This window comes from Etheostoma cragini, chromosome 12 (assembly GCF_013103735.1).
Source record: "Etheostoma cragini isolate CJK2018 chromosome 12, CSU_Ecrag_1.0, whole genome shotgun sequence".
In the NCBI taxonomy this organism is placed as follows: domain Eukaryota; kingdom Metazoa; phylum Chordata; class Actinopteri; order Perciformes; family Percidae; genus Etheostoma; species Etheostoma cragini.
The window spans coordinates 18,284,881-18,295,403 of NC_048418.1; the positions used below are offsets into that span (position 1 = coordinate 18,284,881).

Below are 10,523 nucleotides of genomic sequence, written 5' to 3' on the forward strand. Positions count from 1 at the left end.
TGTCCAACGATTATAAAACTGATAAAGGGCTTCATCAGCCATTGAAATTCTCCTGTTGTATGACAAATTGGTCGCTGCCCTGTGTATATGCATGAGGAGAATAAACATTAGCTTCAAAATAAGTATCACCTCCCAATAAATCAACTTTCACATAGACACCCAAACATCCACAAAGACACCTGTCCAGAATATAAATTATTATAAATAAATAAATGCTTTCGTCCACACGGCTGGGCAAAGTTGACCAAATTGTGGCAACTCATTGGAGTGTTACTGCTGACAGAAGTCTCAAGGACGACTTGACCAACATGTCATGTATGTGCTCACACAAAAACAAACATATCAAACATTTAGTAATTAGTTTCAAACAATATTCTCTATAGAGTAAATTACAATTCTTTCAGAAACTAAATTACAAACAACATGGCTATTTTTTCTCATCTTCAGGTAAGCATGGCGTGCCAGTACATTGGGAATTAAAGGAATAGTTATTAATATGTGTATACACGAGAGTTAGTCAAAAATATGGACACCTCATGTCTGTAGGTAAATATGAAACTATGCTTTGCTTAGTTTAGTAAAGGCCTAAACAATTGAACTGGGGGTAAATAGCTAGCCAAGCTCTATCTAAAGGTGTGTTAAATCTGTTTCTAAACAAATTGAAGAGTCGAAACTCTTGGGTTAGATAGAGCAAGGCTTGCTGTTCCTCTGTTTCTAACCTTTGTGCTAAACAAGCTAACTGGCTGCTGGTTATACCTATGTGTTTACTGTACAGATGGTGTATGTTGTATTATATTTGGTGGTATGAAAATGGTAGTGATCTTCTCATCTACTGTAAGTTGTTAACCGATTCCATGCATTCAAGAGCGTATTAACACAGTACATGCTGTTCATGTGGCCACAACTTCACCCACATTATCCTCCTTAAAAACCTGCAGTGGGCTTATGTGAGTGGGGTGCTGATGATCTACACTGGATAGCTGTGGCATCTGGTGATGTTGGAGTTGATGAGTCACTGGGCCTTGTAACAAGACTGGCCAGTGGGTAAGCACGTTTGTTGCTGTAGATCAAGTTGTCACTCCGAAGTTCCTACTTGGTTTTCAGTTTCTCCCTCTGTCTTTACATCCTTCCAAATCCCTCCCTCCTTTACGGAGCAGATGCACTGTTATTCCACTACACACACACACACACAGACACATGCTCTCTGGCTCTTACTGAGCTACATTTTGGTCCAGAAAGAGAATTACTGATGAAAAGGAAACACTCCTTTTTAATCACACACTGCTGTGGTCTCTTCTCTTCACCCTCATTTTAAGTCTCTCTACTTCATATTTTCTCTGGGAAATGATGACCTGAGTCTTATTTTAGGTAAACTCATGCTGTGACCTGAAATTGCATTGTACGTTACTGTCATATGTTGCATGTCTTAAATGTGGTTTCATGTGCTGCTGCCTTTCTTGGCCAGGACACTTAGTTAAAGGAGATTTTTGTAATCTTAATGAGGCTTTTCCTGCAATACATTTTAAGTAAATAAAATAAATTCAAATTTGACATTGCGGTTATGTATGTTTCATTATTGCATTCAAAGTGCTTTATCGCCATGTTGCTGTTTTCCTCAGTAATTAGAGAATTTGTGCACAGCATACAACAACCACACATTCAAAATAATACTTCTCCTCCTGTGTGAGATGTCCTTTGTTAAAAACTCCTTCACAGTAGTTTTTCTTAAATACATTTTTGCTTATCCACTATTCCACCCATCACTACTTCCTTGCTGCATCCAAGTGGCAAGGCCACTGTGGCTGATTTTAACCCGTACAGCTGTAGCTATAGTTAATCAAACTGCACAAGCAACACTCTGCCAAGTTTGGCTGAGTCTTTTCATTTAACCCCTGCAGCAATTGGCCACAGTAAGTAGTATAATCCCAAACAAAGACTATGTACTTCTAAATTCAAAAGGACCCGAGCCTTCCAAGCCTTGCTGTGTCAAGCCTTTTATGAGAATTGTGCTGAAAAATACCTAATGAGTCTAATTCTCCGGGTTTGTTGTTTGTATATAATGTGAAAATAATGTAAGTTAAGATGTTGCAAATTGACCTTAAGTAGAGTTTTGAAGATGGTCTTCTCTGCATGGGTTATCTAAATTGCAATTGTGGCGCCATCCACTGTTTGGTTATTGACAATGAACATCTGCTCTTTTGTGTTTGTTTTTACAGAGATAGTGAGAGCAATGACACATGTGATCAACCAGGGGATGTCTATGTATTGGGGGACATCCAGGTGGTCTGCCATGGAGATCATGGTGAGTTATTGTGCATCTTGTAACAAGCAACCTTACAAAAAAAAAAAAGAAGCTATTTAGGACTGGGCAATTTATTAAAGGTCAAATGGCATGAAAAATTCACTTTATTAGTTTGCAGTTAATATGAGTTCCCCCAGCCTACCTATGGTCCCCCAGTGGCTAGAGATGGTGGTAGGTGTAAACCGAGCCCTGGGTATCCTACTCTGCCTTTGAGAAAATGAAAGCTCAGATGGCCAGACCTTGAATCTTGCCCCTCAAAGGTGATGCGGGCAAAGGTGTCCTCCCCTTTCTCTGCTTTGCCCGCCAAGAGAATTTGACCCCTCCATGAGAAAGAGAGAGACATCGGGCTTGCAAACCATAGACAGTTAAAGAAATGGACCAACAGATCCTGTTGCTCTGGACGGAGACCAGTGAAGGCTATGAGAAGCACTTTTCCTGTGATATCTGAGCGTTACAGCGCAGCCTCCAACTGAGCTAGTTGACATAGATGTGACGTGAGCAACCAGTCTGAAAGTTGTAAGTCTTCCAGTAGCTGTGCCAGAAGAAATCTGAATTATTCCGAACCTTGTAGAGGCGTAGAGCGTAGGTACATAATAATAATAATATTAATAATAATACATTTTATCTAAAGGCGCCTTTCTCGGCACGCTAGGACGCCGCACAGGGTATTCATATATTAAAAACAGCCAAACAAATACTATACATAATAAAACAGCAAAACAAATACTATACAGTAAAACAAATACTATACAACAGCAAAACAAATACTATACAACAAAACAACGGAAAAGGCAGAGCAATAGACATTTAAGTGGAATAGGCAGTTTAAAAAAAGATGTGTATGAGTTGAGACTTGAAATGGGGGAATGAATCAATGTTTCTGAGTTCGTGGGGGTAATGAGTTCCAGAGACGGGGAGCAGAGTGCTCTGCGCCCCATGGTTAGGAAATAATATAGGTACAGCCTAATCATTGCTAACTAAAAGTTAAGTGAAGCATGGCGGTTGGTCTAGGCCACCCCCCTCCTCAATAGCATTTAAAGCTACAGACAAAGAAATGGCATATCCTAAGGAAAGCTCATTGTGGGACTGGCTCCAGTGGCTGTAATTCTGCACCAAGGCTGAATTTTGGGAAAAAGACTTCAGATACAGTATTAGACCACTAAGGCCTATATAAAAGCATCCAAAACTCAGCATGTCCTTGGACCTTTAATACTTTTTGTCTATCCCTATAATCATCTTGTGGGAACATTTTACCATGAAACATAATTAAAAACAAATTTGCTTTCTAAATTACCACTACAATTCCACTACCACTAAATTTGCAGTCTAACTTACCACTACAAAGTCAGATGCCTACAAATTACATCTCTAAACATAAAGGTCAGTGTTGCATATCTTTTCTCATCTCCTTAACATTTCTTCTCTTTCTTTTAATTGCCTTTTCACATTCAATTAGGAAGCATACTCTGTGGCCAGACAGTTTAATCTAATTCCACCAGTGTGTGAGCAGGCAGAGTATCACTTCTTCCAGAGGGATAAAGTGGAGACTCAGCTGCCAGAGCTCTACCATAAGATAGGTAAGGCTATACTAGGCTTCTCCTAAAGTCAAACATTTGTGAATAGATTTAGGGCTGTGATAGATTCTGTATTATGTTGTTCATTGATGACTGTTCTATCTCAGGTGTGGGTGTGGTATCTTGGTCACCTTTGGCCTGTGGAATCATCACTGGGAAGTACGAGAACGGTATCCCAGAATCCTCCAGGGCCTCAATGAAGGTACAGCTTAAATTTATTTTGACCACCTGCCTAGTATCCATATGTTTCAACCTTTTCACTTTTATCCAACAAGCACAGTACCTACAATAAAACATAATCTGGGTCAAGTTATTTCTGCTTGTTCTTTTACTGCTCCTCTAGCCATACCAGTGGTTGAGAGAAAAAGTAATGAGTGAGGATGGGCGAAAACAACAAGCCAAGCTGAAGGAACTGGCTCACATTGCGGAGAAGCTTGGTTGTACTTTGCCACAGCTAGCCATAGGTAAGGGACAATATGAACATCATAAGACTCTAAACCTTCCATTCCTGTGAGAGCGGACAAAGAAAATGTTTCTCATGACCAAATTTAGCATTTCTCTACATACTGTCTGATACATTGATACCGCTTATCCTAACTCCTCCTATCCCTGATCCTTAGCTTGGTGCCTGAGGAACGAAGGAGTCAGCTCAGTGCTGCTGGGATCCTCCAATCCAAGCCAACTAACAGAGAATCTGGGAGCCATTCAGGTATGAAGCCTAAATAATATAAACACTAATTCATTATTTGGCCTCGTCGAACACCAGTCTTTCTTTGTTTTGTGCACGCAGGTAATTCCAAAGATGACAGCAGGTATTGCTTCAGAAGTGGATAATATACTGGGAAATCGTCCTCACAGCAAGAAGGACTACAACCATTAGGATGCACCCTGTTTTAGTGAACTATGCTTGAAAAAACTTATCAGAGCTCAATTCTCACAGCCATTGCACCATAGTGCGTGCCCAACTTTTGCTTGTGTGCACATATGGCGTGTATGTGTGACTGTGTAAAGTGTTCTGCTTGGCTTCTTATCTGTATGAAGAGCAACCAGTACTGAACCAACTCATTCTGAAGTGAGCTACTTGACAAAAAATGCATGCTATAGCTATATAGCATCTGCCACTGGACTGAACAACAGTTAGAAGATCCAGTGAGATGATTTTTGGAGCAAAATTCTCTCTCTTGGAGCTTAAAATTTTTAAGTAACAAAATAATAGATTAGATTACTGCACAATTAAACTCAAGCGGATTGTCAGCTTGTGTGTGTGCCAGTTATCAAAAAGCTTGTCATTTTATCAAGAAAATGAAACTGAAAAGGCACTTACTGTCTAGAACGTTTTTTAGACCAAGGACCCCTTAGCTGAAAGAGAGATGGAGCAGGGACATACATAGGGACTACATATTTTATGAAATTGAGTTAAACTGGGCCTACAATAATGTGTAGGGTGGCCTTTTGTGGTACATACAAGACTAATCTATTCAAATAATTTTTGAAATTTATATATTTGTATATCATGTTTAAATGTTAAACATACATGTAGCACAGTGAATCCTTAAGCTTAATTGTATCTGCGTATGGCTACCTTACCTACAGGCCAATAAGCATCATCAACATTTTGTACATTTAAAAACAGATCACAAATAGGGCGATTTATCTTTGCTAATATTATGTTGAACTCATGTTTATGTATATTCTCATACATTAACTTTTGAACTTTTTTTAAGTGAATAAACAATAATTGGGGGCCCCCTGCAGTAACTCTGAGGACCCCCTAAGGGTCCGGGCCCCTTTGTTGAAGATTGTTGGTCTAGGATGTAGCACATAGGCTTATGGCAGTGCAGTAAATACATGAAAAAAAATAACGTGTATCAAAATGTACCTAATGTTACAGAAATCTACCTTACTAGATGTTTGTGATGTGAACAAAAAAAATCGATGATGACATACAGTATGTAATTGGGCCTGTTCTCAGCAGACTGGATGATATGCTCACACTTACCATTGCAGCTGGAGCTGGCCTGTTAACGTGATTAATTATTTCAATACTGGATTTAAGAAATTGTTAACAACAACAATGTTGTCGCTAATACAATGAGAGCTAACTTAAACTAAAATATGTTAAACAGCTGTACTAACTCTTATATTTATTATGTTCCCTTATTAAGCAGCTATGTCAGAATAAGCTTTTTATTTTATTTTTTTTCACTTATGCAAAAGTACAGCATAGTGTATTTCCTTATTGTGCCCCTTCTCATTTTAGTTTGGACTATGTCAGACTTTCTGTCAGTAAAGATAATGTCTGATTTGTTGAATTTTAGTCTGTGTTGTGGCAAGTTGAAGTCTCAAGTTTAAGTTGGGGAGATGATCTTCCTGGGGGGAAGGTTTTGAATTTGACAAACAAAGCCATGTAGAGCTACTAAAAGGACTTTAAATGCTCACAAAATAAATACAACAATATGGCTGCCTAGAGTCATTGCACTTGGAACTCTTACCCAACTTCTCTCAGATGTCAGTTTTACATAATAGGATAATCTTTGTTAGGTTGTGTCTGTTCAAATAGGTTTTGATGCCCTTCATCAGATTTGTACATACAAATAAAGAACTTATAATCATGTGATATGTTTTAAAAGGTCTGTAGTAATTTTCTATGCCTTCTTATAGTTGCCCCTTACAAATTGAAATAACAAAGCTAGAGTAGACTTACTGTTTGGCATTAAAAAACACCTGTGACTTGAAACCATAAATATTAAAAAAAAGAAAAAGAAAAAAAGAAGTTTTATATCTGTTCTTGAAATATTTTTCCATAGTTACTGTTGTTTGCTGTTGGGATTAGTCCTTGTCTTCCTCTTTTATAATAAAATAATGTGTGAATTATTTTTTTGACTTGTGAAAAGTATAGTCTACGCCGGCTTTTTTTCCTAAGTTTTCCTATTTTGTTTTGTGACATGTTTCTATGGAAACAAAGGCGGGCGTTTCCGGTGAATCATCCAATGAAGTGTTCTTGTTTAGAGGCGTGATATTTGATTGGCTTTACGTGACTTCCTTCCGTGACTGTCGGCTGCCGCTCGAAGACCGCGGTTTACAAAAACAAGGAACCCCTGCTAGATAATGTGAAATGGTATAAATAAAATAAAGTCTTCTTTTTTCCCTTAACTAACCTGCTGGAATGGTGTCAAAGTTGTGCAACGCAACGGTAACGTCAGCTCGGAATTAAGTCGTTGAAATTGTAGCGGCAACCCTGCAGTTTCAGAACCAAACACCGGACGGCATCGCTTTGTTACAAGTGAAGTAATGTTAGCAGATTGCTAGCTAATTAGCCAGAAAGCGCGAGGGAGGTAACGTTACCTTGTCAACTAGCGTCAACTGAAACTGAAGTGCATTTTATCTGTTGCTGTTCCCTTGTTGGAAACACGCCGCACAGTTTCCTTCTACTTCTTGGGGTGAGTGTTGTTTTGGACTTGATCTCCAATTTAGACACTAATAACGTTTATGTTGCCGAACAACTCAAATGTTATTAATAAAACAGTTTCTCTGTTAGCTGATCCTGTTGTAACCAGCTAACCTGTAATTCGGCAATCTATTAATTATCTCTCTATGGGTCAATCATTGTCAATCCTAGCTAGATAACCAACAGCAATGTCGCTGTCGACAGAGGCTCATTTTGGGGTGAGCCAAAGCAGCAGACTTAAAAGAGACACTATTTGTGGAATGCCGAACCTCACCTCTGATCTCCTGGATGATGACTTCGACCTAAATAAATCCTACCCATGTACTCAGACACCGTTGTACAAGAAGACACTGCAACGTCGTGATTATCCTGGTTACTTGAGAGGTGAGTGTAACTGTTTGGTATTAATCGTGAGAAACGTTAGAGCTGAAATTAATAATCACACACACACACACACACACACACACACACAGTTTACAAACACTGAGTCCGCAACAGTTTAATTTATCTACCAAAAACCACCAAGATTTATGTTTCCTTGATAAAAGTAAGTTAACTATATTTGAGTTTAGGACTTCAGATTTTTTAAATGAAACAAGCTAATTTAAGTCTCCTCGTGCAAATATGAAAATAATCATTAATTGCAGCCCTAATTGTAAGGATGACAAAACTTTTTTTTTTTAATCTGTCCCCTATTCATTGCATACAGGTGAAGGTTTGGATGTTTTCACTTCTGTCGCAGCAAGAGACCTCCAAATCTCTAGTTTACTTCCTGACTCTCACATTTCTGCTGTCTCCCTGCCCCACCCGTCCACTTTGTCAGAGACAGAGGAAAGCTTGTTCAGTCAGCTAGTCTCTGGAGATTTTGACCTGTTGGGGTATCCAGCTGCCCTCAACCCAAACAAAGTCATTCTTACTGTCGACCATAAAACCAGAGAGGTACTGTGTGTGTGCTTAATGTCAGAAGTGTCGGCTGAGCAAAATTGGTCAAACAATAATGCAAGTAGAGCATATGCTGTTTGTGTTAATGAGTTTTGTCTTCATTTTTCAGATTTTGTCAGCAAATGAACAGGCCTGCAAATTGTTTGAGTGCAGCACCACTGAGCTTATTGGAAAAAAGCTGTCCTGTATCTTGAAGAAAACCAGTCAGGTCCTTGAGGAAGCATTGGAAGAAGATGTTCTACTTCTGGATGGAACTGTTGCGGCTGTGTCTGGAAAAGTGGTATGAAACTTTAAGAGTACATAATTTATTGCCATATTCTTAACCACAGTTGTTTTAGAATGTGTTTTGGTGTGCTCAACAACAACAAAACATATAATTACATTGTACACACAACAACACACTGCCACAATTACAATAAAGTAACAATACAATAAATACAATAGTGCACCATACCCTTTAAGCAAAACCAAAGATTATTTGGACCTAAAAATAATGTTTCTAAAATCATTTCAGTGGTTTATCAACTTGTAGCAGGGTGAACAGCACTTCTGCATTAGCTTTGCTGCTTTTTACCGGCTATAACCAGCTGTAATGTCGCTTCCAACCTGTAGGGGGAGCGAAGAAGTAAATGGCTTTGGTGTTGCTTTAACAAGTTAAATTGTGTGTGCTCATTTATACAACCAGTGAAGCATTTAGGATGCAGATTGCTTAAGGATAGGTGCTATTATGGAAGAGTTAGATAGCCTTAATACTGAGTAGTCTTTTCAGGAAGGGAGAAGACTGAATAGAGGTTTTGCAGTAAGTGAGTGTGAGTACTCTTTTATCTTTAATGGTAAATGAGGATGTGGTATATTCAATAGTACAGAGCCAATTATTGCTGACTAAAAAACTTGAATATTAAGTTTAAGACTGTGTTTGTATGTTTAACGGGGTACTTTTTCTGTAGGTAGATGTTGTGACTTTATCTGGAGACATGCCAATGTCAGTGTGCACCTACAGACGGTCACAAAATGAGGAGCACTGGCTTGTCATGATGGAAAGTGTGGAAAGGGTATCTGCCTTTTTGTCCATTTCACAAGATGTAAGTATGTCATCATTTAGCCTAAGTAGTGGGATTTATTGTTTTTGGTTGCATTAGTCATGAGAATTCCTGCTTTCCTGTCTTAAAAAATGTCTTTACAAGTCATTGGTATTACTCCTATTTTATCTTCAATTACATGCTTGGTTATAGACTACTATTACTATAGACTATTTCCTAACCCATTTAATTCATTTCTAGGGCAATGTCCTAACCTGTGACTTGGCGTTTGCCCATTTCCATGGATACCACCACCCAGACGAGTTAAAAGGGATGTCTGTAAAGGAGCTAATCCCCTCCTTACAAATCCCCCTGCACAGTAATACGTTGCCCAAAGTAAGTACACTTCACAGCCAAAATCATCCCACTCAGTTAAGGTAAGCTCCCTTTCTTAAAGTGCCCATATAATGCTCATTTATGCTCATGATTGTATTTTGAGGTTGTACAAGAATAGGTTAACATGGTCAAATTTTTGTAGTACTGCACATTGCTGCAGATCTCTGTTTTAGCTACAGCCGTGCAAAATAACACTCCAAATCCCAGAAAAAAAGATCTTTTTCATAATATGGGCACTTTAAGCTTCGTTTTAAAGTTTGGTTTAACAAAGGCCTTCTTAGACAGTTCAGGAATAAAGGGATGAGAAAGGATATCCCGCAACGTGTTACGTAAGACAACAGACTCTGTAAGTCTCTCATCTTTGACTTCCTTCTCTTAGATGCTGAGAGTTCAGAGAGTGTGGGGTAAAAGCAGAGGGGGTGCATCAGTCCCGCTGCGTGTCAAACTTCAGGGGGCAGTGCTATGTCGTAAGCCCCAACACCAAAAGAATGGGACTGGCTGCACCTGTCCAATAAAGAGTCTCGGCAGAACAGATGCACAAGACAGTCAGCCATGCTCTCCTCTCCCCTCCTCTGTGTGCAAGTCAGAAGGCTCAAACCCTGGAGTACCATCCCCAGGTAAGGTGTAAAGTTGTTTTTTTAAGGGACCTAATACTAGGTCAGAGAGGGATTTAAAATCACTCAATATTATTCATGAGAAACTGGTGTATTATGCTGCCTAAGCACTAAACATCCTGCAGTATATAGTTGTCAGCCTTATATACTCTTATACAGTGGGTACGGAAAGTATTCAGACCCCTTTAAATTTTTCACTCTTTGTTTCATTGCAGCCTTTTTCCAAAA

The 10,523-nt window shown here is 39.0% G+C and overlaps 2 protein-coding genes across 9 annotated transcripts in view; both read left to right on the forward strand.

Annotated features, from left to right (window-relative positions):
• Positions 1 to 5,928, forward strand: part of kcnab1b (potassium voltage-gated channel, shaker-related subfamily, beta member 1 b) — a 42,388-nt gene extending 36,460 nt beyond the window's left edge. For all 7 annotated transcript variants that reach the window (XM_034886885.1, XM_034886890.1, XM_034886888.1 and 4 more), the window contains 6 exons: positions 2,217 to 2,302; positions 3,759 to 3,879; positions 3,984 to 4,078; positions 4,220 to 4,340; positions 4,497 to 4,585; positions 4,667 to 5,928. In XM_034886885.1, the coding sequence (XP_034742776.1) occupies positions 2,217 to 2,302; positions 3,759 to 3,879; positions 3,984 to 4,078; positions 4,220 to 4,340; positions 4,497 to 4,585; positions 4,667 to 4,756 (602 nt within the window). In that variant the 3' untranslated portion in view covers positions 4,757 to 5,928. The remainder of the gene's footprint in view (positions 1 to 2,216; positions 2,303 to 3,758; positions 3,880 to 3,983; positions 4,079 to 4,219; positions 4,341 to 4,496; positions 4,586 to 4,666) is intronic.
• The window catches only part of pask (PAS domain containing serine/threonine kinase), a 13,051-nt gene continuing 7,678 nt past the window's right edge, over positions 5,151 to 10,523 (forward strand). Inside the window, exons 1-8 of one of the 2 annotated variants that reach the window (XM_034886779.1) lie at positions 5,151 to 5,161; positions 6,217 to 7,316; positions 7,496 to 7,708; positions 8,034 to 8,263; positions 8,376 to 8,546; positions 9,214 to 9,348; positions 9,547 to 9,681; positions 10,061 to 10,298. In XM_034886779.1, the coding sequence (XP_034742670.1) occupies positions 7,513 to 7,708; positions 8,034 to 8,263; positions 8,376 to 8,546; positions 9,214 to 9,348; positions 9,547 to 9,681; positions 10,061 to 10,298 (1,105 nt within the window). In that variant the 5' untranslated portion in view covers positions 5,151 to 5,161; positions 6,217 to 7,316; positions 7,496 to 7,512. Of the gene's footprint in view, positions 5,162 to 5,962; positions 7,317 to 7,495; positions 7,709 to 8,033; positions 8,264 to 8,375; positions 8,547 to 9,213; positions 9,349 to 9,546; positions 9,682 to 10,060; positions 10,299 to 10,523 lie in introns of those variants that run through there. The other variant, XM_034886781.1, reaches the window with a different exon arrangement.